The 26,835-nt window shown below is 45.0% G+C and overlaps 1 protein-coding gene across 1 annotated transcript in view; it reads left to right on the top strand.

Moving 5' to 3' along the window:
• Positions 1–13,791, top strand: part of DPF3 (double PHD fingers 3) — a 167,812-nt gene extending 154,021 nt beyond the window's left edge. The window contains exon 11 of the mRNA XM_058025627.1: positions 138–13,791. Within this exon, the coding sequence (XP_057881610.1) occupies positions 138–208 (71 nt within the window). The 3' untranslated portion in view covers positions 209–13,791. The remainder of the gene's footprint in view (positions 1–137) is intronic.
• Positions 13,792–26,835: the final 13,044 nt, after the last annotated feature.

The raw sequence follows: 26,835 nt of genomic DNA, 5'->3' as shown, positions 1-26,835 counted from the left end.
AGCAGAGTCTGCTTCACAAAAGTACAGGCAACTCCAATATTAGGAATATCTCATATATTATTTAACGCAATCTTGACATAAACTCTGAGAGCCTTGATTTCATATCAATCCTATAAGAAGGATTTCTTCATTTGCAGGGAGCTGGAGTTGTCATTTGTGCCAGGAGCTGCTCAGAGAGAGAGCATCAGCTTTTGGCTACCAGGCCTGAGGAGCTCCAGCAGTCAAGAAACACCTTGCTCCTGGTGTTGCCATACCAGCACACAATCCCCACCCAGAACACAAAGACACGACCCACATGCAAACGAACGGACACTCAAATACAGGAAGAGGTATCTGTGGAATTCACTGTCACTAAGCCAGACCTCCTGGGCTCTGCTAGGACTGTGTACTTTCCCAATGATCTGGATGAAATCTCTTCACTGCTGTGCATGGTTGCTGCTTGCCATTAACAGGCTCACATGCGTCATGGAAGGGGGAGGGTTGTTGTACCAACACGGAGAAGTCAATTTTGCGTGGCCTTGTGCTTTCCGTTTAGTCTTTTTTTAAATGAAAAAGTAGTAAGATATTTCCCAAGGAATTATTGGTGAGTACTTCAGCTGGGAGCAGCACCAGGTGTTTCTCTTCAAAGGCTTGACTGGAAATCTCTTTACTGTAACCACTCTGTAGATTCATGGGTGCTTAAGAGGGGTGCTCTGAGAATTGCGTTTAGTTCAATATTTCCCAGTTCATGAACAGCACATTGTCACTAAGAGAAGCACTGATCAAAACTTTTTGGGGTGACACTTTCTCCATTGAATCAAATGTCCTGATTTGGCAGATCATTACGAATCTGTTTTAAGTGTAAGAAAGAGCAGTACTGGTATGTACACACTCAAATGGTTAGAAAAGCCTTTGGTGTTCAGTGTATTCAGGCATACTGTCCCATTGCAATGCCAGCAATACCTTCCTGACAATTTCTTTTTGTTCAGAAAATTCTGAGTGAAAAATCTTATGTATATGCAACTGACTTTCTGTTTAGCTCAGAAAATTGGACAAAAGAAAAATTGTCATCTTAAGTTGATCATAGAAAGTAAATATTTTCAACTTTCCAAGCAATCTAACGTAAGTTGCAAAAAGGAACAATTTTGGCTTAAGGTCAAATGAAGCTCTTTGATTAATTTTTTGAAATTTCTAAAAAAAAATGTTCTGCAACTGAAAGCTGAATTTTCTGGGCATTGCCTAATCCGGGCTTCCAGCATTCCCAAAGTGTTACTGTTTTTTGTCAAAGTAATTATCGAGATCTAACTAAATTTCCCAATAATTTCCCCCCAAATTCTCTACAACTGCATCTTTGGCCAATGACATATTTTGTTTAAAAACCTTCCCCAGCTCTAAAGAAAAGAATCTTTTGCTGAACCTAGCATGAAAAGAAGAATTTTCATAATGATAAAAAAATTTAAATAGGAATAGTTCCACTTTATTTCAACAAAGCTTTACTAGGGAAATGAAGAAACTTTAGAGAGACCATCCATTGAAAAAAAAAATTCCATTGAAAAAAAAATTATTGCAGTTGAATCTCTTTGAATAATTTAAGACATTACTAGGAGAATAAGTACATCAAATATTTTCTACAAAATACATTTTTAAGGTTAAAAACCTACCACTCCCTGAACTGCCAAGTAGCCCAGAATAACCATTTTTTGGGTATGATGTATATCACTTTCTATGCATAGATTTAAGTGGGTTTATAATATAAATTTATGAGAGCAGCATGTGACTCATGTTGCTGGTACAAGTAGGTAAGGATACTGAAGATTATATTTGGCATGTTTATATTGCTTGAAACTCTTCTGCAAAATGAAATGTCCCCAAACACTTGAAAGACATTGTGAAACAATATTGTTTTCTTCCTTCTCCTGCTAATTACACTTCGTTAAGATGAGCTATACTGACCTAGTGCACTTTTCCTCATTATTTAGATAGTTTCTTCCCCTTTTGTTCAGCTTACACACCAAAAGTAGCTGTGTCAGCTACTGGATTCTCCCACCTACTGTTGCAGCCTCTTCTCAGGCTGCAGCAGAAGTATTTTAACCTGTTAGAAAAAAAAAATGTAGAAAGTATTTATCCTAATTGTATTGGACCAAATCTCTCCTGGAGCAGCTGCACTGGCTACCTGTAAAATTCATTCAATATCTTGTGCTTTCCATGTGACAACCCTTCAATGAGCTAAGAACACAAAAAAAATTTGAGCATCAAGTCTGGAGAGAGCAAAGTGGAAGCCTGTGCACTTGCATCAGGTGTCTGATACCTGTTGGGACAAGACCCTTGAGCAAATGTAAAATAAAGCATCTTCCTCCCAGTCTGGAACTGCCCTGGCCCTGGGGAGCACTTGGAGGACACAGCTGATCTGCATTTGCATTTACACCCATCTGTTGGTGTGGTTGAACCCTGCTGATCTGGCATTTTGGGACCATCACATGGTTCTGTCTGATACAAAATCCTGTTGCTGTTGTGGCTAGGAGTGCAAGTGTGTATTCACCAGAGACACCACTGGGCTCTGTTACAGGAAATGGGTGTTTTGGGAAGAGTGACTGGAAATGAGAAGTGTGTGTGCTGCAGGAAACTTCTGTGGTGGTGCTGCTGGTGGGATCAGCGGATGTGGGTTAGTATTTTGGCTGGTCCTCAGCTACCAGGACCTAGAGACTTCCATCATAAAAATCTCCATCACCTCCCAGTGTCCTGATGTTCACTCTGACCTTGAAGGAGTAGGACAATGTCTGCATTCCTAAACAGAGAGGACATGCATGTTGTTTTGGCCTGTGTGTTTAGCAGACACTGCTGGCTCATCATGAAAGTCTCAGGTAGCCTGGTTGGTGGAACCAGCTGGTGCAGAATTTCAGTGGTGTCCATTCCTGTGACAGAGACATTGCTAAAGGAGCTGTGCTCTCTGTGCAGACCTGCTTTCCTATTTTGTGGTTTTGATCCAGAGCTGTTTTTTCCTCCCACAACTGTTCTGCCGCCAACAATATCTTTCATGTTCAGAAATACTCCTCCATGGCCATGCTGAGGTTTCATCAGAATGAAGTATGACAGAAGGACAGATTGCTGGATCTTCAATGCCAAAGCACTGTTTGCCACCTGAGATCAGTGTGACAGGGTGCTTGCCCACCGTGGACCAGCTGTGTATCATCTCTCCAGCTTTATGCTGTGTGCTGTGTAGCCAGGTAGCTCCAGGTAACTTTGGCAGCAGATTAGATACAAGCTCTCCCATGTGGAGAACTTCCTCCAGCTACAGCCTCCCTTCTTTGCTAGCTGAGTCCAAGATAAGGGGCTGGAATGGACCTCTCAGTGGCATATTTACCATGCATTCAGAGCCATGTGTGTTGGTGCACGTCAGAAATCCTGACTGACCTCCCAGGTGAAAAATGCACCAGCTTTGCTGAGAAGAGCAGAGGTTGTGGTACTACCATGGGGGTGAGGAAGAGGAGTTTAGAAAGTCTGATAAGCGATTCCCCATCACCTGCTGCCCCACTGGGGATAGTCTCCTGCAGGACTGCTGGGATGTGTGACTTGGGCAACACCATCTGCTGTCAGGCAAATCCTGTCACTGGTCTGGTCTGGCCACTAAACAGTGCAAGGGCTCTGGCTCAGTGTGCTGCTCTCTCTCTTGCTATGGCAGGATATGCAAGTTTGTTGGCAGTCCCTGAGGTGAACAAACTCTAGTGTTTTTTCAAAACTCCTCTGTGTAAGCAAGGCAATTAATATTTTAGCACAAATCAGGGCAAACTACCAGAAGATGGTAGATCCTGCATGCCTTGAAGACTTCAAATCAAGAACGGACAGATTCCTAGATGTATTTTAGTTGAACACAATCTTATTTAATCACAGGAATGTCTGACTGAAAAAGGTTTATGTTACAAAGGAAGTCAGACTGGATGATGTAAGTGTTCTTCCTGGCCTTATTATAAAAACAGATGTTTACTGTGGGAGAGGATGTATTTAAATACAAGCGTGTCTGCATAATGGCCTTAAAGTATGTTAGTTAAACATATGCACTTGATCCTTGTACTTTTGACTCCTTTTGGATAAACTAAAAAGGTCAGTTAGAGAAAATCATCTTTATTAATGCAGTAAATTTTACATTACCTCCTTCATGCCCACAATGGCATCTATTTTGGTATTGGCTACCTCGGGCTGTTCCAGAGACTGAACAATTCAGACTGTATTGTGTGAAACCATGGCTTGCCTCTGGCTCTCCCTCCATCACATTTGTGTGCTGCTCTGCCCAGTTTTCTGTCCATTGTGGGAAGACTGGCTGGGGAGGGCAGCACCTGCAGGGGCAGGCTCAGAAACCAGAGGGGTGGAGAGATGGCGCTGAACAGGGGCATGCAAATGGTGCCACTGAGGAAGTGAACTCGTGTTGCCAGCACAGAGCCTCCCCCACAGCTTGGAAAAGGCAATACCTTTGAGAAACATGAGATGGGTCCTAATCTGCCCCCAAACTGTGCTTCCATAGCTGTGTTGTTGCATCAAGTTTACAGTGCAGAGTTTACATTCTGTAAATGTACCTCAGACCAGCTCTTGAGCTAAGAAAGCCACCATTGAGTGTGTTCTTTTGAAGCAAATGTTACTCTAAATAACTTTGAAATCATGATTTTTCATCTCTCTTTGAAAGGAGTTTAGTCAATTCTGCCCCAAAGGAAGATTCTCCCGCACCATGCAGTGTTATGGGGCTGTAGCATTTTCTTTACACCTTCAGCATGTGTTTTGACAGGGGTCATTTGGGAGGTGAGGAGTGGATGGGGGTAGAAAGGAATATTAATTAAGCTTGTCATTGCTAGAAGGATACTGTGCATTCTGGGCAAGAAAATTCCAGGTAGAGCTGGACATGATTTTTTTCTGTGTGGAATGAATTTATTTTTAAAAAATGTGCTTTTGAGAGAACCATAATTATTCATATATCAAAGTCCAATCTGGCAAATTATTTAATACAAAAACTAAGGGGGAACAATCAAAAGAGTTGAAAATTATTGTTTCAATCTTTTTAGAAAAAAATAATTTCAATATTTAAATTTTAAAGTTAATATAATTTATATTGGGAAAAATCTAGCACCAGTCTGTGAGGGATGAAAGTGCAGATCTTATGGAGGACATGAGTAAAAGATAGATTTTCTTTTCAATGTTGTTATGGGAGGTTTGGGATGATCACGAGGAGGTCACCTGACATTTTAACAGTTGTCCAGTTCCATAATTTTTGGAAAATAAGTTCTGTGGAGAGGAGCAGGCAGACAGGTCAGGAAAGCCCTTCTCTATAACCAGTTCTGGGTTCATTACGATCTTACCATCTCCCACTTTTACATGACAGGAGGAGGGGAGTGTGCAGCTGAGCAGGGTGACCAGGGCTGCCAGGCAGGAGCAGGGGGGGCTGCCCCAGTGCCCCAAATCAGGGGGTTTGCAGGAGGAGCCCCCAGCCAAGCTGGCAGGGATGCTCACGGACTGAGCACACCGGGAGCTCATTCCCAGCGCTGAGCCGGGTGGGGACAGCCTGTCCTGCAGGGCTGTGGGGGCTGTGCCCATCCCAGGGGCACTCAGAGCTGCTCTGAGCCAGCCCGGGGTGGGACATTGCCCACACCCCACCCATCGGGAGTTATAAAGCACAGGGCTTATTGCCACTTACAACAAGGATTGTGGCACTGCTGTGGGCAGGTGCCCAAATCTGTGCCTCGCTTCTGGAGAAAAGGCAGGATAGCAATCCTTAGCTGCTCCTGCAAAGCATTTGGAGCCTACAAGCAGTGTACAAGCCTTAAGTGCTGCTATTTGCCACAGTGCTGCACACCCAGGCTGTGGCAGAAAAAGAAGAGCCAGCTCTTCTGGGCTGTTCCTTACACCATTTATTTCTGCCAGCCACAGGCCCGTGATGCTTCCTGGGAGATAGGAACAGGTGACAGGGCAGGAGGTGGATGTGAAAGATCCAAGACCCTGCAGAAGGAACAAAAAAGTTTAGTTGCTGCGCTGTGCCTCCCCTCTGGTAAAAGAGGGCAGGAATTGTGACTGGCAGGCAGCCAATTCCATCTTTGCTGGTGATACAATTACTAGCAATGACCTCCAGCCACAGCAGTAGTTAAATGGCTTTTCAGGGCAGGCACCATACCTGGTCTGGTTTACGTAAGATAAACTCAGGTTTGCTGGAGGGGCAGGGAGAGGAGGGGGGTGTCTGTGGTTTGAAGGGGACTGATTTAAAAGTGTAGCTGCCCAGCCCACTCCCCATTGTGTTGCCCTGGCTCTGTAGGCTCAGGGAATGTCCCTGTCCTACCAGTGCCTGTGCCATCCTCCAGGGCCAAAGCATCATGTCCCCGCTGGTGGGAGCAGCTTTGCAGAGTGCTGGCACTGTCCCAGCTCTGTCTCTGGCAGTGCTGCCTGGGGCACAAGGTCTCACTGCCCTGCAGACAGGGGTGGGAGTGACAGACGCTCCCAGGCAGCGTCCTGGGCCCCTGGGGTCGGTGGCTGTCCTGAAGGAGGCAGGGCTGAGGGCTGTGCAAGCACAGTTTTGCTGTCCTGATGGCCAAGCCTTAGCGCAGGGTAGAGGAGAGGTGCATCCCTCCCCTGTCTCTCCACCACTGGGGTGTTCGGACATTCCTCCACCGCTGGGCATTGAGGCACTTAACTGAGGGCAAAGGGGAAGGTAAAGAACAGCAAGTGCCTCCAGGAGACAGAAGGGGTTTTAGGCTTTACCCTTTTATTGTATGCCAGTGAGAATGCCAGGCATTTAGCAGCTGGGGAATCAGGCCAACAGTTTATTAATATTTGTTGTGTATTTCTGCCATGTTGGGTGAAAGTGTAAAGTATTATTACAGTAGTGCATTTAGAATATATGTTGTTACTGATGTTTTGAAATGAGAAAAATTACTATTTTCAGATCAGCTTACTGCCCTTTGTGTGCATGAAGTTAAAAATAAAACACTTCATGCTGGAAAATTGCTGATTTTTCAGGTATTGATATTTTCTTTCAGACTCCTGTCAATCTAGTTATCCATCTGATACAATTCATTGCAACAAACTATAGGTTGCACCTCCATGGTGACTCTGGAAATATTTCATCTCTTCCTGCTTTCAGAAGCTAGGGAGAAAGAAGGGCAGGTTTTATTCTTTGTATTTGGAAAGACTGATAAAGGATGACACATTCATTTCATGTTCATCTCCTTTCCATGTCTTGAATGATTGAATTGGCTGGCTGTGACAGCATTCCTTTCTGTAGTGGTCTGAAGTGCTGCCATGGCTCACCTCTCTATGAGAAGGCACAGTCCAGCATTTTGTTCAGGATTCCTCCTGCTATTGCCATATAAGACTTTGGAACTGCTAATTCTCATCAGGGACCCTTGTGCCTACAAGATAAGCACTCCCCTTCCATTTCTCAAGATCTTCTGCCTGGAAGACCAAACCCCCTGCTGCCGATGAACTCTGGTGGAGCACAGATCTGTTTCCAGCCTCAGCGTGTGCTTCTGCTGGACACAGGACCACATTTGGATGCTCACAATGTACTCCCACTGCAGAATTTGTGAGCAGCAGTGAAAAAGGAAATATCTGGTGAAAAACAAAGAACAAGACATGAATGTTATACCTGACCTACTCTTCCATTGTAGCTCTTCTGGAGTGCAACACTAGAGATGTGCCCCTGCATTCTCTTGGGAAGGCTGTGCTTGAGGAATTTCCAAGTGTCATCCCCTTTGAGCTTCTCTGCAGAGTACCTTTCCTTGTTCATTCTCATTTTCTTACAGTATTTCAGAGACAGTGTATAGTAAAACTGATTTGAAAGGTTTAGAACAATTCAGAAATAGACAGGTCCAAATCAAACCATCAGCTTTTATCTCTCCCTTAGAAGTGTTCAACAAACCTTTGATCATTGCAGAGAATCAAGCTTGTGTGCTTATTTAATCTCAACTCAGCATTAAGGCCATACAGTAATTCATAAAGACTTTTCAGTCAAAAAATGTTCCTTTAAAAAGGTGAGAGATATTTACTCTTTAGCTTGATGGCTTTCCATTTCTTCTGCTGCAGCAGAAATCAACAGTCTTCCTGTTTGCTTGGACTTCCTTCCAGCACTGCAGCCTGGGTCAGTGATGGGCATAGGCCTGGAAATAATGGACTTCATTGGACTGCAGACAGAAAGAGAAGCTCAAGAGTATTTAAGTAAATTGTCATCTGTGTGACTTAGTCAGATCTTCTAAGAACCAGAAGCTTATGTACATGCTAATTTATTGGATCACCTGTTCTTCATCTGCCATTTCAGGTTGAATGTGCCATTGACATACACCTTTTTTTTTCCACTAGAAGTGGTTGAAAAGAAAAACACAGCAACTAAAATTGGGGGTGAGGACAATTGAGTTACAATCTTTGCTGTTGATCCTTTATTTGATTTGGGACAACATTGTCCCCATTATTCTAAAGGAAAATAGAAGGAGAATAAATCTGTGACATCATAGCACTTCTCCCAGATAAAAGCTTTTACAAGATGTTTTCTCATCATCTTGAAAATTCACTTTTAAAATGCCGAAGTAATGATTTCTGAATAGTGACGCTGGCACAGCCTTGCTGTGTGATGGTATGGTATTAATTTTTAATTAGGAGATTTTAAGTTATATATACAAATATGTATATATATACATATATATTTGTGTATCATCCTAATGTTATTTACTGTAAACATTGCTCACTGATTAGGAATAGTTCTAGAGTCCTATAATAAGCATTACTGAAGAAGAAGAAAAGAGCAAATCCTACTTGTTTTGGAAAGGTTTAGAATTCTAAGAAATAGGGCAAAACATTATCCCTTACAACTTAATCTGAATTGTATTTGGAGCATGACTTACCAACACATTAAAGAGAATCAATGCTCTAAAATGTGGGACTGATTCTCAGCTGCTCTTAGTCAACATCCACTGACTTTATGGTTGGCCTGGTATCCTTAAATATGCCAAGTCTAAGTCTTGGACTTTAGTTTTTATGAAAAGGTGTGTGGCCGCTTAATAGTTGAGCACACTCGACACATGCAAAAAAACAGTTATTTCTATCTCTGTCTCTAAGTCTGGTCTGTTTATGCCCTGTTCTGGCTCAGCCTGGCTCTGGTGAGCCCATGTCACAAGCTCCAAAGGAAAGTGAGAAATCTCAGCAAAAGATAATGATGGAGCAGTCAGCAACCAGGGCAAATGTCTCTCTAACTTCATGGAGTCTGAGCTTGTTTCACCAGTTTTCAGTATACTGCCTTCTGATTTTCTGTGAACAACTCACTGCTATATCAGGAAACAGTGGACAGCAGGACATTATCTTCCTCACCTGTATGGGACCTCACTTCAGCCAGCTCCACCCTCCCCTTTCTTATTCATTTCTAAATCTGTTCTAGCATTTTTGATCTGTCTCTTTACATGGAAATCTTTTCCAGCCCCTCTCATTTTTAGCATCTCTCCCTGGAGTCAGTCCTCTTCAGCATCATTTGCTCTGAGACAGCCACCCAGGATAGGCCACACATGTTTAAAGCTTTACTTCCAAGCTTTGCTTCTCTCCCAACACTTTGTCCTGACAGTATGTGTTTGCCTTTTAGTCATCCCATGAGTAGGCCCATGGTCATCTCTGGGATATTTTTCCTTTGTGATTACAGCTCAACCCAAAAGGAACCTGTGTTACAGCCCAGCAAAGCCATGCAGCCTTGCTGCTGGCACACACACCCTCCTTCCCCAGTGCTCCAGCTGGGGATGTGGTCAGGCTGCTGGTGCATGAGATCACATCCAGCAGGGCTACTCCCTGGAAGCCAAAGTGTTGCTTAGTAACCCACTTATGGAAGTACCAGAAGCATTTTTCAATCTGTCACATTGGCAAAGAACACTGGCTTCTTGATTTAGAGGCATTCTGCTGTGCGTGGCAGGGCCATGCTCCATTATCTTGCATCCAGCACTATCTGCAAGCAAGGAAACGAACCTCCCATTTAATGGAGGGGCTGGGAGAAGGTGGGGGTGTGAGGAACAGAAAATATTTTTCTAGGAACATGAAGCTTTTAGCTGGTTCTCTTGGCATCTAGTCCTCATCTTAACTCCCTTCCCATGGGAGATATTCTCTGCTTATGAAATGCCCTCCAGGGTCCTATAGCAATTGGCCAAACAGGACCCTGCAGCACCTTCATCTATTATGAGACATTACTGCAATAAAACTTGGTGTGTCATACAGAAACTGGATGAGGTATTGCAATATTTATGCTGTAAGCCTCAGTGTCATGGACAATTGCTACAGAATAATGTATGTCTTTTCTTAATGCAGTGGAGTCACAGCAGCTTCAGCAGAGCACACTGAACACAGATCATCTGTGATTGCATGGTTTCCTCAGTTATTTTCAAATTATTCTGTTACAGACACTTAAATGAAAAATATCCTCTCATTTAAAAATAGACCATAAAGGCTCTTAGGTTACTCCCCCTTTTAAGAATAATTCAGTCTGAGAGCAAAACCTCCAAGAACTGGGTTCTGACTTGAGGGTTTTACTCCTTTATCTGGCACTGGTTTATCATTTAAAATGGCTTCAAAAAGTAACTTGAGGGCTTTTATTTGAGGTACCTTATTGAATTGCTATCTCATCTCCTCATTTTGGAAATGAAAAGGTATTTTAAACAATGTCTAGCTTTGAGCTCTGGGGACCAGCTGGACTCTTCCCATCCTACTTCTTGCTGTCAAAGACAGTAGAACCATAGAGTGTGTGCAGCCATGGCATCACCCATTTCTGTGGCTTGCCTCCTGTTGTCAGATTGTGTCCTGGAAGCCCTCTGCAAAAATTTTAAGGGCTTTTATATGGGTCATTGAAGGTCCAGGGTGGTCTGAAGACAAGGTTGTTAGACAATTGTACCCAAGGGTTCTTTTGGTCTTTGAAGTGTTATTTACCTGGAGTGATGCTCAGTGTTGCAGCGATGAAATCAGCAAGTTTCATCACATTTTTTTTGTGTAAGGCCTTGTCAGTGCAAGGCCAGTGACATGCACAATTCATGTGCCAAAGCTTGGCTCAGCATAAAGATGAAAAAAACATCCCACAGTATTGGAAGCTCCTGACCTAATTTCTGAGAACTTTTTGAGGAGCTGAGTACCTTCCTATGCTCTTCCCCAGTCTAATAAATAAATTTGGCTATGGGATAAAGAGTACTTCAAATTCATTGTATGTAGTTGTATTTTTATTGCACATAGTTTAAGAAATACAGAAAGTGGTCAAAAAAATGCTCCTGATGGCTGGCCAGCATAAGAGCATTTGATGATCTGCTATGGATCCCAGAGCAGAAGTGTCTACATCACAGAAAGAGTCTCATCACATAGATCACAGAAACAGTTTGCTCCAGGGAGCAAGGAGCATTCTTGGCAGGGAAGCAAAGACTGTGAAGATTTTAACTCTTAGAACTGGCTGTGCCAGCTCAGAACTGATGGAAAGCTTGCCATTGTGATGCTTTGCTCTGTGGAAAAAGCATTCAGAGAAGCACTAAGTGTACAATGTATTATCGTTTTAAAAGAATCAGAGTATCTGTTTCCAGTCTTCTAATACATTAACCTTGAAGTTTGTTTGTAATTAAATAGTCTAGCCTTACCAGTTAGGCATTGAAGCAAGAAACTTCTTGTTATAAAGACAGTGGGCTAGGGAAGGGCAGGTGTACTGGGTAACCTCTAGGCAATACTGAGAAAGCACATCCACTTCCTGCATTCACGGGGGAGGACACCTCTTTCTTTGCACTTACTGCACATTCTGCATCTTAAAATTATTTGAGGTGAGAACAATATTTTAGAGCAACTGAGTGAGCTACAAAGCAGGAGATGTTCCACTAGCATTAATTCTTGTTGTTTAGGTGTTGGGGTTTCTATCTGCTCATATACTCACAGCCTTCTTTTCAACATTTGAGGATTCTCTACCTTACTTCTGTCTCACCTAACTGGGATCTGCCTGCCCTTGTGGAGACAACAAATTGTGGGTTGGAAACTGCCCCACTTCCTGGCTGTACATACCCCTATCTATACAACATGTATGTGTATGTTGAGTGATTGCATTGTAGTGGCTTTTGTAATGCAATAACTGTGGTGTCAAGAAAATGTGGTTGGAGAAAATTATACTTACAAATTAACAGGAATAGAAAATTAAAAGTCACTGAAAAGGCAATACAGCCGAAGAATTCTTACTGTGAGCCACCACCCACCACCATGTTTACCACAATATGCCAACTTCTGTATCCTCTAAATAGCCTTTTATCCTCTGTAGCAGAAGTGAAGTTTAATTTTGTGTCTGTACTCTGAACTGGAGACATTGGTACTCAGTCTTTTCATAATGTGCTGATGAATTGAAACGCTAACCTTGTCATGGGTTTGCCAGCTTCCTTAGCTTCCCACCAAAATAATGCAATGCCAGTTGATGAATAGCCCGGAGGAGTTTTGGGTGCTGACTGAAGTGTGCCATTGAAATGTTGGTCTTCAGGGCCACAAGGTTTTATATTGATGCCTGTAAGAAAAACCCAGCAGTCTCAGATGAACCCAAATGTCCTATTAGTCACATGGCAGGTACACAGACAAGTCAAAACAACTGAGTGAGGGGAAAAAATTAAGGGCTCCTGCCCGAAGAAAACCCAACATACCACTCTCATTTCAGAGGAAAAACCCTTCTGTGACCAATCCTGGGTGACAAGCAGGTAGGCTCAGGGGCTGGAAAGACCCATTTCTGTAGTGTGCTTGTCACTGTGTCTTTAGTTATGAACCAGAATACAAGAAAATGCCTGTCTTTCTTTCAAATTCCTTTTCAGCTTTGTACACTGCCCCCAGGTTTCCTGTTGCTACACCCTGTGAGGCCTCATTGGAGTGTACACTGTCTTGCTTGGTATTTGTTTACTTTTGGCGGCCACAGACTAAGGTCACAGCTTTGGGAACCAGTACATAATTGTAAGGACAGCTTCCTGTGTTACTTTTTCCTCCCTCTTCCTCTTTTGTAAAGTGTGAACCTTTCTTTGGAACTCTGAAGTGACTGTATTGTTACAATGTTTGTATGTAGAGATTTGTTTTAACATGGCTTGTGTGGAGGATCTTCGCTCTTCTTGTCTTACATTCAGTTTTATTAAGTGCTTGATAGCTTTGCCAGCCTTCTGTGGGGGAGGAGAGGTGATGGGGTGGCTTCAAATCTTGGCTTTTTTAAAGGGAAATTTACCCAGCTTTACCTAGAGCAGTATGAGAATCTGGGGTGCTCCTGACTATTCTGCAGTCATCCTGATCTGATTGCTTCTTGGAGAAAGAGATCAGCCTTGAAACCCTTGGAAAAAACCGGATTGTTTAATGCGCAAAGCCAGCACTGACCAAGAAGGCCCATCAGTTTGTCATGCATGGAAACCTGCATGGTGTTTCACCCTGCCAGAAGGTGTCTGTTGAGCACACAGTGAACCATGGCAACTCACACTGCTCTGCGGATGCCAATGGAGCCACCACAGCTTGCACCAGCCAAGGATCTGTGTTTTGGTGGTTAGGAAACCTGTGAGCGAAATCCTACTGAGGTTTGAGAGGAGAGGAGAGGAAAATGGGTGTTGGAAGCCTCTCAACTTCGCAGGATTTCATTGGTATTCATACACATTTGCAAGAATGTATTCCAAGCATCTTGTACTGTTATTAGTAACTTGTACTGTAGTTTGTTAGCAGTGTTGACTACCTACATAGCTAATATTCTGTTGCAACTTAGAAAACGTGTAAACAACTGCAGAAAACAGGAGTTTAGAACTTGTATGTACTGGTTTTTTTATATTAAAGCACTTCAATTAAAAGTTCAAGGAAAAATGCTTCTGTAGCCTTTTTGTATCTGTTTGGATAATAGATGAGTGGAAAGAGATGGGAGTGCCCTGTTCCCAAGATCTTCCCTGTTTGCTTTGGTATTAACCAAAAGAGATGGTTAAAATTTTGGGAAGAATTTTTGTGTGTTGAAGTTTATTCAGCAAACAGAAGGTGCCAACAACCTAGTCCAGAAGACATTATAATCCTACAGAGTCCCTAGGACCAAGGCTGAAGTGTCTGAGGGATGGCTCCGAGTGCTGATTCACACAGTGAGTATCTGCAAAAGAGGTTTCAAATGGGGAGCAGTAAATTAATGAGTCCACGTGTAGTACATTAGATTTCCTTCATTTTTATCACAAAGTCCTTCAGAGATCACTGGAAGCCTTTCACAAGTTCATGTGAAAGTGAAGGAAAAACATTCCCAGTTCAGGGTTATTTCAGGGGTACTGGAAAGTGGTGGGTTTGAGTACCAGAGGAGTTGTGTTGGAAAACAGCAGCACACAGAGGCAACAAATGGTCCTCACCACACACCCCTGAAACTGTTTCTCTCTCCTCCCTGCCCCCTGGCCCCTCTCAATGTGCATATCCAAATACTTGCCTGGATCACATCACTGTGGGATCGGCATGCATAAACAGACTTCTCTAAAGCAGCTTGTGATTTGGTGATCTCAGCCCAGCTCTTAGTAGCCAGATGCCCATAATATGAAAACAACCATCAAAACTGTCTCTTTTGCTGGCACTGTTTAATCAAAGGGACAATGGGAGAGAATGGCAGTCTTATTTCTACAAAGAGCCCTTCAATGTCAAATTTGCCATACAGTAGAGTAGCATTCACCTCTGTGGCACAAACCACAGCCACTCTGGAGGGGAACAAAAGCTCTCAGACAGCACGCAATTAATCCAGCATCTATTAAACCAAGCACGGGTAATTTTGAAGGATCGTAACAGATTTCTGCTTTAAATTATTCTAAGCACTATTTTTTTTAACTCTACACAGTATGCACAGCTCAAAGTACAAACCAGAAGGCTCTGTTTCTGGCAGTTGTTGTCTTCCTGGTAGCTGTTTTACATCCCTGGCATTTCATAATCCTGAGACAAAAATCAAGGGAAATACAGCAGAGGAACAGCACTAAAATGCCTCTGGTTTTCCTGCTGCCCAAAGCCGTGTTCAGGTGCTCAACGCCAGAGCAAACAATTAATTCCATTACCAAGGGAACTAATGAAATCTGGTTTCCTATGGATTGATGACAAGATGTTACCTTGGTGCCAGAGACTTAAGAAGTTAGTCTTTCTGCCAATATCTTGAATCCAGATGAGGATTCTATCAGCAGTAGTCTCTGGAATGGCATAATGAACTTTGAAATGGATATATTAAAAAAAAAAAAGACGCTATATTACACAGCATACAGTGAGAGATGAAATTTACTGCTGATGGGAATTTACAAGATAATTAAAATAACAGAACAAAACAAATCTACCTTGCCTGCTAAGTGCTAAAAATGGGACTGGTGCTTATTTTATTTCTATAATGTCTCTCCCCACTTTTTCCAATGCAATGCTATTGAATAACAATGTGATTGCCAGTGGAGTGATTGCAATAAAAGACACAAAGTATTTGTAATAGTAGAGCAAAAGGTGTAAATGAGCAATATGTTTTCACAGAGGAGGAAAATTATTCAAAGATCTAAGATGGACATGTATTTTTAAATCTTTTTAAAAGTGATTTGGAAAAGAAGAAGAAATGTGAGGTGAGAAGTTTACTGAGAATGAAAAACTGTTCTAGGCAGTCAAAACAAGAGTTGACTGTGAAGAGCTGCAGAAGTTTTTCATGATAATGAGGAACTGGGTTGTAAAATGACAGATGAAATCTACTGTCGATAAATGCACAGTAATGCTTCTTGGGGGGAAAAAACCACCCTAATTATACATGCATAATGAGGGGCTCTAAATCACCCATCACTGCACGGGAAAATGATCTCAGCATTGTCGCTAATTTTGAGAAAATGACAGGTCAAGGCTGAGCAGGTGTCAAAAAAGCAAGTACAATGTTAGGAATAACTAGGAAGGGAGGAAAAAAAAAAGACAAAACAGAAAACATCATTAAGTCTCTGCATAAATGTGTGGTGTGGTCCTGTGCTAGGCAGTGTTTGCAGCTTCTCCATGCACCAACCCTCCCATCCCCGCAACACATCCAAAGAGCCAGAAGAGGCACAGTCAGAAAGCAGGGGCACTGTGGGACAGCTGCCATGCAAGGAGAGAACCAGTGTGCTGGGACTCGCTGGCTGTCAAGAGTGATGGCAAAGGGGAGACAGGTTTGCAGGTTTGCCAGGAACAGAGAACAAGCTGCACTTCCAGCCCCAGCCGTACTGAAGCATCTGGCTCCCTGCAGCTGAGTAGGCACAGCCCAGCTGTGGGGTACATGCTCTATATGCACCTTGGTCCTCATATTTGTGTGGCCCCCACACTTCCCAGAGGTCATTATTAGGGACGGTTATCTCCACATCCAATCCCATACTTTGATTCTCACATCTTATTTTAATAGAATTTATCCCTCATCTCAGATTTATTTTCCTACCCCTTTAGTATCTGTCCATGTGGGGAGAAAATCTATTTGACACTTCAACTGTAGTTCCTCAAGGAAGTTAAGCTGTGCCCTCTTATTTCATTCACTGTGCCCTCTTATTTCATTCACTTATTTCATTCACAGTTGATAATCAAACAGCTTGTGGTTGAATCCACATTTGCCATTTTTCTGGTACAAAAGCCATATGAAATAGTGAATTGAAATTCAGCAAACCACACCTAAACTCCGGGTGGGGGCAAACCTAGCTGCACACCAGAAGAGGGTGAACCTCCCATCCACTTCTGTGGGACCAGGATTTCATCTCTAAGTGTAGAAGCTTCCTAAGAAGATACAACAGTGATTGCAAAGACTAAAGGTGGTTCTTCATCACAGTAGAAATCAATTTAGTGCCTTTTTACTACGTGCTCCTGCAATGCCCTAGTGCATCTATCTATTCTGATACCACAATAGCTCACTCTTGTACAGCCTCTGCTTTAGTGATTTGTTTACATGCCCATCTTATTCTTGGGAAGTATGAATCCATAGGAACTGAAAGAGCATCCTTCCCAAGGCTGGCTGGTTGTGCTGAATGGAAGAAAGACCCATCAGTCTCAAAGAGACGTTGTGGAGAGCAAAGGTACCTCCCCAGCAGCCTGACCTTGGCAAGGAGACAGGAGACTCGCCATTTGCGACAGGCAGCAGTTCCCTTTAATAAATATTTCATGGCAGAGAACGGCAGACTTGGGGAGAAAATGGAGGGCAGGGTTCAGCCTGTGACGCAAGGTGATGTGACCAGACCTTGTCTAGCAGGGCTGGAGGCCACCTAATTGGCATTCCCGCACCATGCTTACGAAGAGCATTCTGTAGTCCTCTGGGAGCACAAAAATAATTAAAAGGCCCCTCAGCATGCAGTGTTGCTAATGGGCTGTTGCCTGCCATGGGATGTTTTTGTGCTCAATTAGAGCTGAGCAAGACAGACTGCTCAAAATTCCCATCTCCCTCTGAGAGACACCTGGGTGGACCAAGCCTCTTTTTCTGCTGCACGATGGCCCTTGCTGAGCGCTGCCCTCAGCGTTTGTGCGAGGGGCGGCAGGCCGGGGCGGCGGGAGCTCCGTGCGGCAGAGCCCACAGCGCTGAATTCGCTGTGCCGCAGACGGAGCCGTGGCACCGGGCAGAGCACACACAGTGCTGAATTCGCAGACGGAGCCGTGGCACCGGGCAGAGCACACGGTTCTGTATTCACCGTGCCGCAGACGGAGCCGTGGCACCGGGCAGAGCACACGGTTCTGTATTCACGGGGCTGCAGACCGGGCGCTGCTCGGTTCAGAGCCCTCATCCTCGCACAGCCGGCACCCCCGCGGTGACCCAGAGCTGCGGGATGGCCGCGCATACGGCACAAAGCAAAGGCCCTGGATCTCCTCCAGGCAAGGCCTCGCTCACACATTGCATATCCGTGTAGACTTCTGGCTTCTCCTAGCACAGTGCAAGGCTTAGTTGGTGCCAGCCACGGCTGCCTGGCAAAGAATTCCTTCAATATTCTCCCCCTTTTCTTTGCGCAGATCCTTTACGGGATGATGCTGAGAGACCTATCAACACCTTTTGTGCTTTCTCAGGAGAGATTTGGCCACCTGAAGGCAATTTCTCTCTGCAATCTCAGATTGCCTTCTGTCCAGGCACCTGTTTCATTTACCAGCCCTGCTGTGGAGGCTGCCTTGCCAGGTCTCTGTGCCTAATGCTGTCTCTGCTGCTCTCACAAGCCTTGATTCACTTTGCAAACCATCGGTGCAAGCCATTGCTGCCTCGTTTGGGCCAAAACAACAATTCGTCTCCAAGGTACGGTTGTTTGAGTATTTATGGGCTAAACTTTAGGTAATTAGCATTGTTAATGTTCTCCGTGTGATATTACAGCTGTGGGCCTCATTAAAATATTCTCCTGGGAGAAGTCAGGTGAAAAGTCAGGTGTCAGCTTTACTTCATGTGGAAAAGCCTGCTTGTTATTCTGAGAGAATTATTTGTTTAAACACTGGATTTACACATGATGGTGTATTTAATCCCCAGTGCTTCTGACAGCCAGAGAGCTGGGCTGAGCTGCTGAGCAGCACTGGCTTGGAAGCCAGTAGCAAGAATCTCCATTCCTTTCTGCCCAGGAAAGGCTTGGGCCTGTGGGCTCCTGCCCTGGACACAGGCAGCAGGCAGGAGTCTGCAGGTTGACCTCCCCAGGGCCTACTGGCCCAGCCCGCCATAAGGCCCTGTCAGACAGAGCCTGGCCAGCCCCAGCCCCAGCAGCTTCCCTGAGCAGCAGGGGCCTGAGGAGTGACAAAAGGCCACAGAGGAGCTCACCTGAACCAATGGCAGTTCAGGTGATGGATGAGAAGAGAAACAAAGAAACAGACTCTGCTCCTCTGCCAGAGAATGGCATAGCTCAGGGCCATTTTCTCATGGCGCTACCAGGCACAGTGGTGGTCATCCCATCTTGTCTCTGTATTTTGTACAAGGAGTGGGAGACTTGAGGATGTTGCCACCCCTGGCAGTGAAGGAGTTATGCCCCAGTGAGGGCCTGGAGGAGTCCATACAGCTCAGACATTGGGGGATGACACATCTGTGCTTTGCAGAAGGCTCTGCGTTTGCTCTGTGACCTTCCTGAGTTCTTTTCCCCGGGCCTGCCAGCAGCTGCTTGGGCAATTATTTATGAACAGGAGTTGAGCTTCTCCAGCTGAAGAAGGTGGCTGTGGACAGATGTCAGCGCAAAAAATGGGCACATACCAGCTGTGTGCGGGCGCTGAGCAGCAGCAGGCAGAGATGCCCACTGACAGAGAGAGATGTAGAGAGATGCATGCTGACTTCAGACATGGCCTGCTGTAGCTGTGCAGAATGTAAAGCATAAATGGTGGTGAATTTTTTTTGTTTGTTTGGGTTTTGTTGGGTTTTTTTTTTTTGTTTTTTGTTTTTTTTTTTTTTTTTTTTTTTTTGGTTTGGTTTGGGGATTTTTTTCTGGGTTTTTTTTTTTTTTGGTTTTGTTTTGTTTTGGGTTTTTTCTGGGTTTTTGTTGTTGTTTGTTTTGTTTTTTTAATGTTTCACCCAGTATGCCTCTAGTATCACTTACTGGCTTGACCTCGGGAGCACAGAGAGTTTTTCTTGTGCCTGGGGAGAACAGCCACCACTGTGGCTAGGCTAAGTGCTCAGGCCCAGGCAAAGCCTTGTGTTTTGAGATGCCACACATGACTGTCACCTGGCTGCCACCTGAAACCAATGGCTGCAGCCTTTAGGTATGTTTCTCCAGGAACAGATTTTGGTGTGATTTCCCCTGGGGGGTTTGGCAGACTACTCAGATGGGTAATGACCGTTTGAAAGTCTCCCTCTTCCTTCCCATTTCAATTACGTAATTGTCCTCATTTCTCATGGATCTTTCTGCCTGTGGGAGTGGTAGGTAGGTGGCTGGAAGAGCAGAGAGGTGGAGAGATGCAATGGAGGTATCAGGTTCCTGGTGTGAAGAGAAGCTGAGGGCCTGGGTGGGAATGAAGGATGGCAATGGGTGAGTAGGAGGAAGCCTCACAGGATGGAAAGTAGGAGCAAAGAGACTGCAGGATGAAGATGGGAAGGGAAGATTACCTGACTGCAGGGAGAGGATTTGTACAGCAGGATGCTGCTTTGTGTCGATTATGCAAATCACCTGTGCATGCTGTGCAGTGCTTCCTTGGCTTTGCTGTTTTGGTAGAGGATGGCTGGCTGCTCCCCAGGCTGCTGCTGCAGCCCCTGTCACCGTGGGCAGCACCAGGCCAAAAGCCCGGGAGGGTAAATGGAATTGCTTTGGTCAGCTTCTCTGGGAAACACCTCGGCTTGTTCATACTGGAGTCCTTCCAGTGAGTCTACTATGCTGCTTCACACCTGCCAAAACTCTGACCCATCAAATTTTGTGCTGAGGGAAGTGCTTAGTTCTTCTTTCCCTAGTAAAATTATCAGCAAAATTACCTGTTATGCCATATACTTGCTCTCTTAGGAGCATTTTACCAGAACTAAGCAAATCCAGTCAACATCCTTGTTGTTCTGAACTTTCTCAGAGCTGGGAGGAGCCTGGGGCAGAGGAATCACACAGTGTAAAGCTCAGGAGGATCTGCGTTTTGCCTTGGGCCTGTCCATATATGCATAGTCCAACCTTGTCCTAACCTTCACTGTGCAAGAGCTGTGCACAGCACTCTGGCTTTATTCAGAGAGCACAAATGGCTCTTGGAAGAATTTGACTCCTTCTGTAGCCAGGCCATGCAGCCAAGTCAAACTGCAAAATTTGGGTCCACATTTTGTTTGATGCCTCATCAGGGTATTCAGAGTAGAGCTTAACTTTGCTTCATGAGTTAGAGGCAAATAGCAGAACTGAGGGGTGGCAGTGCTTGCTGCAAAGCCTGTGCCATACCTTCATACACCTGGAGCAGAAGCCATGGATAGAAATTCCTTGTAAGAATGGGAATCACGTAAGAAAAGCAATTTTGTCTCAGGAGAATTCAGAGCAGGATTCTGTGCACTGGTAGAGGCCAGAACAGTGTGATATCGACTACTAACATCTTTACTAATAACACTAACTTTGGAGAATCGCTGGGCACAGGGATTTTATCTAATTTAAATGTAGCTCTCCTGTGCTTCCTTTGCTGTGAACTTGTGCAGGTGAAAGAGGAAGAACTGTCTCACAGACAAGCAGTTCCACGTCCCGGAGATTAGCAGAGGCACCGGTGAGGAGCGGGGCTCCTGCCGGCTGCTGACATTCCTGCGGCGCTGAGCAGAGCCTGCATTCAAATCATCCTGAGGGCAGCCGACTCTTCTGCAGGGGCAGCACACGAAATGCATCAGGGACTGGGCAAAAGGGTGCCTGTGCCTCACAGCTCACTGAGCACAGGAGTGTCCTGTGCTCATTATCTGCCCAACAGACTGGTGTGTGGCTCCTTTCCTCCCGCCCTGCTGCACGTGTGTGTTTCCGTGTGCATCTGTGTATCTGTTTCAGGGCTGGCATGTTCATCTGATGATGCATATTTAAATAATGTAAATAATTGACATGCAATAAGGAAATGTGTTTTATCAAATGAAGCGAGACCAGGCAAGGCCCAGCACCAATTCATATTCATATGCTGTGCATTTCCTCCCTGTTTAATCTGTGTTTTAAAGGAACCTGTCCCTGCTGGGAATTCCACTGCCAGCCCTCACCGGCCTCATTTTGTGCCTACTATGCCTTCAAAACTAATCCATCCTCAAAGCCAGAGGCTCATGTCAGCTTCATTTTGAGAGTGAGTATTTAATTTCTGCATGCTCCTATCCTTTAAAAAACCCCAATATTTAAGCTAATAAATGGGAAGAGCAGTGGGGGGGAGTAGAGAAACAGCAATCTGACTCTCCATCCTTCCATCTGTCCATCTGTCACAGCTAAACGAGTATTTTATTATGAAAACAGGTATCTCCTTGTCCTCTCTCTACCATATTGGCATTAAGACTCTAGTAAGACTCAAGAGGTCCATTTCTCCTGGACTTAACTTCAATGCCCCTGCACTTCTTTCACCTGCCTTTAAAAGTTTCTTTGTAGGCACACAGTTTGTGGTAATTGGGAGCGGGGCTGTGACTGAGCCTCATCCCCAATGGGCTGCAGCTGTGTGGGGCAGGTGAGCAGCATTGAAGGTAATGAGACACAGAGTGCTGGGGTGCACTGACCAATCAGGAAAGGGAACAGAAGGCACACAGGTGCAATGCATGAACCATGAGGAAAATAAAAGGTTGGGTGAAAGAACGAGAAGGGCAGCTGCTTGAAGGCTTCTGAAGTGATATGATGTTACTCTGTCTGGGCAGATGCTTTCTGATGAGGTAGGTGTTACTCAGTTTGGCCAAATGCTTAGAGCCTTCTCTAAGAAATTGTGGTACTTCTCTAAGAAATGATGGTACTCTATGTGTTGTGGTCATCTCAATTGTGATGTATGCTGTGGTGTTTCTCCTCCCCCCTGCTTATTTTGTAATGGTAGCATAAAGTTATGAATGATGAAAGAGGACTTAAATTTATAGTGACTGGTGATCCTAATGGCAAGTGCCAGGTGAACAGTACAAATCTTCCTTAAATCCAGCTTGCCTTTGATCCAGATATGTGTGGACCCTTTCCACTCTCTGTGCCTCCAAATATTCCTTCTTTGGTTTTGGGAATGTGTGAAACAGCATTTTCATTAATTAAGTGCTGAAGCCTGTGAACAAATTAGCATCTGTGCACAAAGGTGCTCCCCTGGCCACCCTGTCTGTGCTGCTACACTTAATTGGTGTGAGCCTGGCAAGGGAGAAGCCAGCAGGCAGACACTGCATTTAGCTTACCTCTTTCTTCCCTTCTCACCCAGAGATTCCTCTGCATTGCTTTTGATTCAGAGTCTCCAGGCATCTTGTTTAATTTATGCTACAACTTCCTTACTGTCCCCGGAAATGCATTTGCAAAGAAAGAAATGCATGCAGAGGGTCTTTAGGAGAGGGCAAGGGAAGCTGCCAGTGGTGCTTATGCAGTGAGACAATCAGCATGAAGTGGCTAGTGCCCCTGAACAAAGAAGTTATTGGTAAAAAATGGCAGCTTTGATCAATTTGTGTTTTCATTTGTGTCCATGGGAGGCTGCAACCCCTTAACTTCAAGTCTAGCCATCAAACTCAGTCTGCTCTTCCCTGAAAATGACTATGTGGAAAAAAACCTTTTTTCCCCTCCATGTCTCCATTTGAGGCATTTAGGATTAGCACAGCATCTCCAAGCTTATGCCTGGTGTTTCTTCACCTCCTTCTGAGCCTGGGCTTTTGTCTTTGGCCTGTAACTGTGCTTTCTCGTGCTTTGTCTTGCTCTCACACGCATACAGACCGTGAAGAACCTGCACACCTTCAGTGTTTTCAAGGGGGTGTTGATGAAGGCACTGCTGCCCAGGGAATATGCCCCAAGAATACTGTCTGGAGCATGATCTGAGCTTTTCAACACAATGAGAGGGAGCAGTTCTGTGCCCTCTGCCTTGGCTATTGGCAAAACTGCAATACAGAGAGGCAGCTTCTGCTGCCTCCATGGAAATGTGTCCCCCTCAGCAACAGTCTCCAGGGCTTGTGCTTCCTGTGGGGGTGAGGGGAGACAGGTCTGCAGCCATCCTTCAGCCAGGGTGTCCCCTAGCCTGAGAATCCTGTCACAGCAGGGGAATTTGGCACCCCACCTCTTGCAGGGGTACAGCTGGCAGTGGCACAGCATCATCCTTTCCCAGCAGCACTGCTTTTACAGAGTCAATGGCCCAGTAGCACGTGGTGAGCCTTGGAACTGCAGGAGAAAGGAGAAATCAGCATGCGTGTCCCTGTGCCTCTCAGGCCGACAGCATCCAGGTCTCATAACTCTCCCTTTCTTTGTGCTGTCCTGCCTCTATTGTTTCTCATCAGCTCTCAGCACGTTGATTTAATGTCTTCTGCCTTCCTGGGGCAGAAATAACACTTGTCCTTTCCCTTCATCTTGTAGATTATGCTGTGCAGCTGTGGAGAGTCCTTGAGAGTGCATTAGTGCCATTACTGGCAGCTCTGACCCACAACTGTCTCTTACTTGCCTGCTCCAGACAAGGAACTGAATTCTCCAATCCTATGAACTGTAATGAAAAGATGAACAGGAGAGCAGGGCTGTTTCCTGGGCATAGCAGAGCTGTGATGCTCTCTGCAGAGGCACAGTTCACCTTCCCTCAGAACTCCCACTCAAGTATGTTGATGACAACCAGAGGAGTTGGGTTTGGTAATGCCAGAACAGTGCCAATTGCCTGTTCAGCCATGTGTAAACGAGCAGGACCTCATTCAGGCACAAAATCCCTGGGAAATGTAAGATTTTGGCTCCTCCATGCTGCTGGCCTTTCTGGTGCTGGGCATGTGCAAAGCAGGGAGCACTGCCCAGGCATTCAGTGGAGAAAGAAGCTGAAGGATACTGTGGTACCTCAAGAGTGGCACAGGAGTAGCAGGTTCAGTTTGTGCTGAATGCACAAACATACGACTGTCCCAAGGCCACACAGCGTAACAGAGGAGTCATTCAACACAAAGCTTTGGCACACTTGAAATGCAGGACTTGCTGGAAAACACTGTCCCCAAGGTCACTGAAAGATACTGCTGTTGGACAGATCAACACCTCCTGTTGAGCTGTTCAGAAGGTAACAACAAGCTCATTTGAAATGTGGCCCGAGGCTTGCTGGGAAGCCAAGCTCAGGGCTGAGCTGTCTGCTCTGCCCAGCACCCAGGGCAGTGCTCACTGCAGCCTGCCTCCACCTGAGCAGACTTGCTTGCAAGGCAGCCCTGGCCTCCCTGCAAATCCAGGCCCCCTGTGAACGTTCATCAGTCCTGGACAGCCTGCAGCTGAGCCTGTGCTTAGCTTTGTGTCTTGCATGAAGTAAAAAGCCAGGAGTACTTTCCTTGGCCCCATCTCACCTCCTGGTCTTGTCATTGCCTCTGCTGTACTCTGCCACTGCTGTTTGTTTGCTCCTAGGGATGAGTCAGACAGGCAGTGGCATCTTGTCCTGATGTTCCTGGACCCACTGGAGTTTTCAGGGGTTTTTTTGTTTTTTTTTGCTGAGGTGGTTTCAACTCCTCTGGGTTGTATCAGCTTCCCCTTCCCTCTCCCATTTCAAGGCAGCTTGAGCCAGGATTTTGTGTTGGTACTTGCATGGGGAACCCAAAGGAACCCATGTAGGAGCTGGAAGCTGGCCATTTCTGAGTTGGAAATTTTGTGAGTGTAGAAGGCTGGAAAGCCAGGGCCCTGGCTCAGACAAGAGCCACCCTGGTTCCCTGCCAGAAGTTCTTCATTATCCCTGCCATTTAGGTTTCTCCCTGCTTGAGGAGGCAAGTGAGTTATGATCTTGAGGAACTGGCATGGGCACAGAGCCAGAGGAGACCAAAAGCAAGCAGAAAAATGATGGGAGCTCTCAAAAGAGTAGGTCAAAGATGGGAGGACAGAGGAAAGAGGGAGGAAAATTCAGACGCTCTTCTGCTGCAGTTTCTGAGGAAGACAACTTCATTCACAGCAATTAAAAGGTTAATTCCCTTGATAACACCTCCCCCTCCTTCCCAAAGTCTATCTCAGAAATAATCAAAGTATTTAATTAATATTGCACTAGTCCAAATAAGTACAATCATCTTCCAGGAGTATTTACATGTGAGGCTATAATTAGCAGCCTCCTTGGCACCAGCCCGCATGAGGTGACAGGTCACAGTTTCCATTACATGCTGCATTTTTCCATATCCTTGCTCATTCCTGAGTGACTATGAAACAAGTTAACCAAACTCAGCAAGGATCATAGACTGAACGAGCCATGGTGGCAACCAGAAGAGGAGCAACTGATTTTTCTTGCCAGGAACTTGCTGACGATAATCAACACCTTAGTTAAATGATAATTTTTTTTTAAGTACACTTTTCAAGTAGTCTGAGAAGTGGAATTTCAAGATTTTGCTACTTCCTAGTGATGAACCATTTCTACCTTGACTGAACTTCCTACTTAGGAGGGAAGTGCTTTGTCCATCCTACTGGATGATGTCTCTTGTTCCAACAGAGGCAGATGGGTGAAAGAGTGGCTGAATTTAAAAATCCAAAATTGTTCTTGAATGCCTTTTACTCCTGGACCTTGCTGTTAGCCACTCAGACATGACAGGGCACATAAGGAGGCACAACAAGGAGGCTTCAGACCAGAAATTAACTTGTGTCAGTGGAGAAAAGTTATTGGGTTATGATCAGAGCTGCAGGAGGCTGAGTCCTGGAGCACTGGCTTCTGCCACTGCATTTGCTGAGATTTTCCTATTTTTGCTGTAATTTTACTGAAAAAATTATTCATAATGGAGCAAACCAGATGCATGTATAAATCTAGAAGAAAATATCAATGAGCAAATTCCCACCTTTTCTCTTACAAAAATGTAAGCACTGTTATTTTCTCACTCAGACATGTGTTGTCTATTTGCAAGAGGAACTGGATGGGAAAAGGGCCAGTGAAGTGGGCACTGACACTCAGGAGTCCTCTGGTCTCCCTGGGTGCTTTTTAATTTCTTCCTGGAACTTCCTCCCTATGTAATGTACAAGGGTTTTGCAGAAATTGTGGCTTCTGGTTTGGTACTATATCAGCTACTCATTTAGCTGTCTTTCTGCTTGGATGTGAAACTCCAAAGACATGTTTTGCTTCTCACTGATCCACTCCAAGGTCCATGCTCCATTTTAGTAGGAATGTGGATGCAGTATGCTTGAGGGAGAGGAGGGAAAGGAAGGATAAAGCATTTGGGGTGCGTGCAGATTTCAGGCTGATACCCTGCCTGGCTGCTGTGAGGCTGCAGGAACATTAATGCTGACCCCCATCTATGGGCTGCTTTTCAGCTACAGCTGGAGAAAGATGTGAACAACTGAAAGTGCCTCCTCAGACATGAGGAAAACTAGAGGAATAAGGAAATATAAATCGGATGTTTTTGCAGTGAAGTTTCCTGCTGAACCTCTTGTCTGG

The sequence above is a fragment of the Melospiza georgiana genome, chromosome 6 (assembly GCF_028018845.1).
Source record: "Melospiza georgiana isolate bMelGeo1 chromosome 6, bMelGeo1.pri, whole genome shotgun sequence".
NCBI lineage: Eukaryota > Metazoa > Chordata > Aves > Passeriformes > Passerellidae > Melospiza > Melospiza georgiana.
This window is presented reverse-complemented; position numbering and strand designations above follow the sequence as displayed.